Raw genomic sequence first — 3,761 nt, forward strand, 5'->3', positions numbered from 1 at the left:
CCTGCAGCTTGCAGGATATTCCTTGACGCCTTAGTGCCAGCAGGTCAGACTCAAAGGCTCACACGGGCCAAATACACAAGGTGTAAGTGTATGTGAAATAAGTAATCATTAACAAAATAATAGAACATTTTAATAAAAAGTAATACTTTTTCTTGAACATTACCTTACCAGACACTGAATAACTGCACAAATTAATAAGCGTCATGCAAATAAACCTATTTTTCTTGTTCTCCAAAAGCAAAATATTTCCTGTGTGCACACCAAACAAGTCAGTACAAGACTAATGAGGTGGCCATCAGCTGCTGAAATATTCGCTGCTAGTATTAGTGGAGAGAAATGGTGCACCTGTGCGTAAGGCGCGTCAGGAAAATGAATGCAACACGATGATAGTCATCAGTCATTAGCGAACGTTGTAGTCGGTTATTGATAATGATGTATGACAGGATATTGTAAAGTTAAGTCATGAACTTTTTACTGAAACGTTTCTGACATACCGGTTATTGGCTGGGCCGCAAAAACATTCGTTTGTGGGCCGCGAGTCTGACCTGCCTGCCTTAGCGCACTGCACTCACCCCCACTGCAGGGCTTGGGGAGTCTGCCGCCTGGCCGACCCTTTAATTCAGCGCAGCCTCAGCATACATGTCTGTTGCATCTGAAAGCCGTGAATAAATACATGTTTGAAAATTGAATGAGTAACTGAACAAATGAATAGATTATACCTGCCTGGCTCCGGGCAGTCGGAAGGGGCCCGTGTGTGTGAGGACCGCCCTGTGTGGGTGGCGGGAGCCTGCACACAGTGGCTTTGGAGACAGAGGTCAGGCCGGAGGGGGTCCTGGGAGAGTGCCAGGAGCTGAGGGTTAAGAGCGGGGAGCCAGGCTGCAAGGCTGCAGGGGGATTCCCAGAGCCTCACCTGTCCCCAAGGTGGCAGAGCAGCTCACCAGCCCGCTTGGAGAAGATGACTTTGAGACCAACTGGATTGTGGCCAGGAGCTTGCAGGTATGGGGGAGGGAGGGAGCCCGTCCTATGAGCTTTCCCCAAACGGGACCCAGGGACCGGGACCCTGAAATTCTGTCGAGGGGCCTGACACTGAATGGCCTCCCCTCCCCTCCCAGGATTCTCACCCCAATTTCTGCAGCTTCAGGTGGGTGCCAGTCTCTCCATTTCGCAACTAGGGAAACTGAGGCCCAGAGACATGGAAGTGGCCTCTCCCGGTCACCTGGCAAGTTCATGGTCTTGCTTGGCTGATCTCCTGTGGGACTCCTGCTTCTGTCTCCGACGGCCAGGCGTCCCTGCTGGCCGTGGACGAGATGCACCAGGACCTGCCCGCAGTGGAGCGGGGCCTGTCCTGGAACGATCCGGAGCCACAGCCCCCCAACACGGCCGCTTCTGCCCAGTCTCGCCGACCCTCCTTTTTTGGCTCCACCTTCAATGTCAGGTGGGCAGTGCCAGGGAACCACCTTGGTAGAGAGAAAACCCATGGCAGGGGCCTGCTTGGCACAGAGCACCTAGTTAGTGCACACTGGGTGCTGAGTACCAGGCACTGCACTAAGCCCTTTACACACAGTAACTGTGGTTTCCTCCCCCATAACCTTGCTTTGTTAGCTCCAGCTTTCAGACGGCTAATTCTAGGTTCAGCGAGGTTAAGTAGTTGCCGAGCCCACCGTCACACGGCCAGCAGGCGGCACATGTGGCCCGGGTATGTCTGGTTCACCTCCCACCTTTCCCTCTTTCCTGTCCCGCTTCAGGGCTCTTGGGGACCTCCAGTCTAAGCCCCCTGTGTCCAGAGAGGGACCCTGAGGCCCAGAGAGAGAAGGGGCTTACTCGAGGGCAGCCAGCGGTCAGTGATCCTGTTGGGGTGTCAGGGGCTGGCTCCTGGCGCTGGTCCGGAACTGTCTTCTGATAAGCCGGAGCGTTTGGAGGGGCGGTGGTGGGATGGGGTGTCCCTGAAACGGGGGCGGGGGGCAGGCACGCCCCAGCAGGAGGCTGGGTCCTCACTGGGACCTTCTGGGTAGACTCTGTGCTACAGAGGAAAGGCCTCGGGACGCCCACGTGGGTGCCGTTTCCCTGGTGTGGTCAGAATCCCTTTGGAGCTGCTGCTGGGAGTCCGTGGGCTGAGGGGCGCCCAGACAGCTCTCTCTGGAGGATGAGCGTGAGGAGGACTCCGGTGCGTGCCTATCAAGGTTTCCCCCACAGTGTTAAGCTGCTTTCTTCCTGCTCTTTTAAGAACACAATATCCTATTAGTCTGAAACTAGAATTAGCTGGCGTCTCCCCGTGGCGTGAACCAGGCTTGGAAAGGTGGTCCAAACATTTCCGGAGGTGGCCTTCGAGCTCTGCCCGATCTGTACTCAGCAACCGAAGGCTGTGGAGACGCAGGGGGAGGAGCAGAAAGTGATGCATGGGCCTGACCTCCCGGGGACACACACTTCAGTGACACTGGATACACGCGCAGGTCCTGGATGCGCGGAAGGGACAGGACAGAGGTCACTGTGCCCCCTGGAGGGAGGGGCCTGCAGCCTGGGGAGGTTTGGACAGGGCGAGGGCGACTTCTCTCCTTGGGGACGCTGCTCCCCAGGCGGAACCACACATGCCAGGCGAGGAGCCTGCGTGTTAACACGGGCAAAAGGAGCCACAGAGCAGCTGGGTGAGCTGGGCGGGAGGATGACTCAGGAGGTACCGGATGGACCGGGAGAGGTGAGTCGGCATTGTGAGGAAGACCGTGTCCTTGACCTGGGGCCAGGGGGAGGGAGAAGAGGGGCTGAGGGAGAAATCAGGTCGGTTTGGTCCCTCTGTCCCCCCTACTCAACTCTCAGCCTCTTGCTTCTTCCCAGTCTGCACAAGGAAGAGACGGAGTTCCAGCCCAGCCAGGGGGAGGGAGGGGGGCGGGCATGCACCCTGGCATCCTCGGCCGCCCCCTGGGGCTGCAGGCCCACCACCACCCCAGCAGGACAAGCTCGAAGACCAAGCTAATGCCTCCTCCCTGAGGGCCAGCCCGAGCACCTCAGGGGTGCCAGGAAGCGCCCCGGGGACTGCAAGACAGCGAGGCCTGGAAGGTGAGGGGGGAGGAGGCCTTTAAGTCCGCGGCGCTGTATGAGAGGTCGGGCTACCACAGTGCCCCCCAGATGCCACTCAGCTCCACCCCCACGGTGTTCCCACCAGGACCCTCAGCACCCCCCAGTCTCCCAGGCGTCGACAACACTGTCAAAGACCAGAGCCCGCAGCCTGTGATGCGAGGGACCAGGAGGAGTTTGGAGCTGCTCCCAGAGTGTGCAGGGGCCTCGATGGAGTCCCCGGAATTGTGTCACAGCAAGAGGAAAACTGTCGAGTTTCACCTGTCAGCGCCCCCGAGAGCCGTCTCCGAGAACCACATACACAATAGACAAGCAGCACACACACGACACTCACAGACCACCACCCCTGCTGGGCCTCGGAAAACAGGTCTGCGCTCTACCCCAACCAGCCCCACCCCAGCTCCTCTTGCTCCGATTTCCGCAGGGCTCCATCACTGCAGAGCCAGCTGGACCTGGCCCAGCGCTGGCTTGCGGCGCACACTTGGCCACCTCGGCAGGGGCCCTAGGAAAGTGTTGGGGACTTTCGTTCTCTGGTGTCACCAGGAGGGAGTCCCTGCGACCCCGGTGAGGAGGCGGCTGCCCTAACGGGAATGCTGGGAGGGGCTACCAGGCCAGGCTTCGTTGGGAGATGTTATCCCTGGTCCGGCTCACCTTCAACAGCGTGGGAGACACACAATCCCACAGGGCAGAGC

The 3,761-nt window shown here is 58.5% G+C and overlaps 1 protein-coding gene across 1 annotated transcript in view; it reads left to right on the forward strand.

The window, feature by feature from the left end:
- Positions 1-3,575, forward strand: part of BEST1 (bestrophin 1) — a 5,502-nt gene extending 1,927 nt beyond the window's left edge. Inside the window, 6 exon segments of the mRNA XM_015569814.1 lie at positions 863-996; positions 1,284-1,435; positions 2,830-2,872; positions 2,875-2,969; positions 3,096-3,338; positions 3,341-3,575. Of these exon segments, the coding sequence (XP_015425300.1) occupies positions 863-996; positions 1,284-1,435; positions 2,830-2,872; positions 2,875-2,969; positions 3,096-3,338; positions 3,341-3,575 (902 nt within the window).
- The last annotated feature ends 186 nt before the right edge of the window (positions 3,576-3,761 follow it).

The sequence above is a fragment of the Myotis davidii genome, unplaced genomic scaffold (assembly GCF_000327345.1).
Source record: "Myotis davidii unplaced genomic scaffold, ASM32734v1 scaffold826, whole genome shotgun sequence".
Taxonomy (NCBI): Eukaryota; Metazoa; Chordata; class Mammalia; order Chiroptera; family Vespertilionidae; genus Myotis; species Myotis davidii.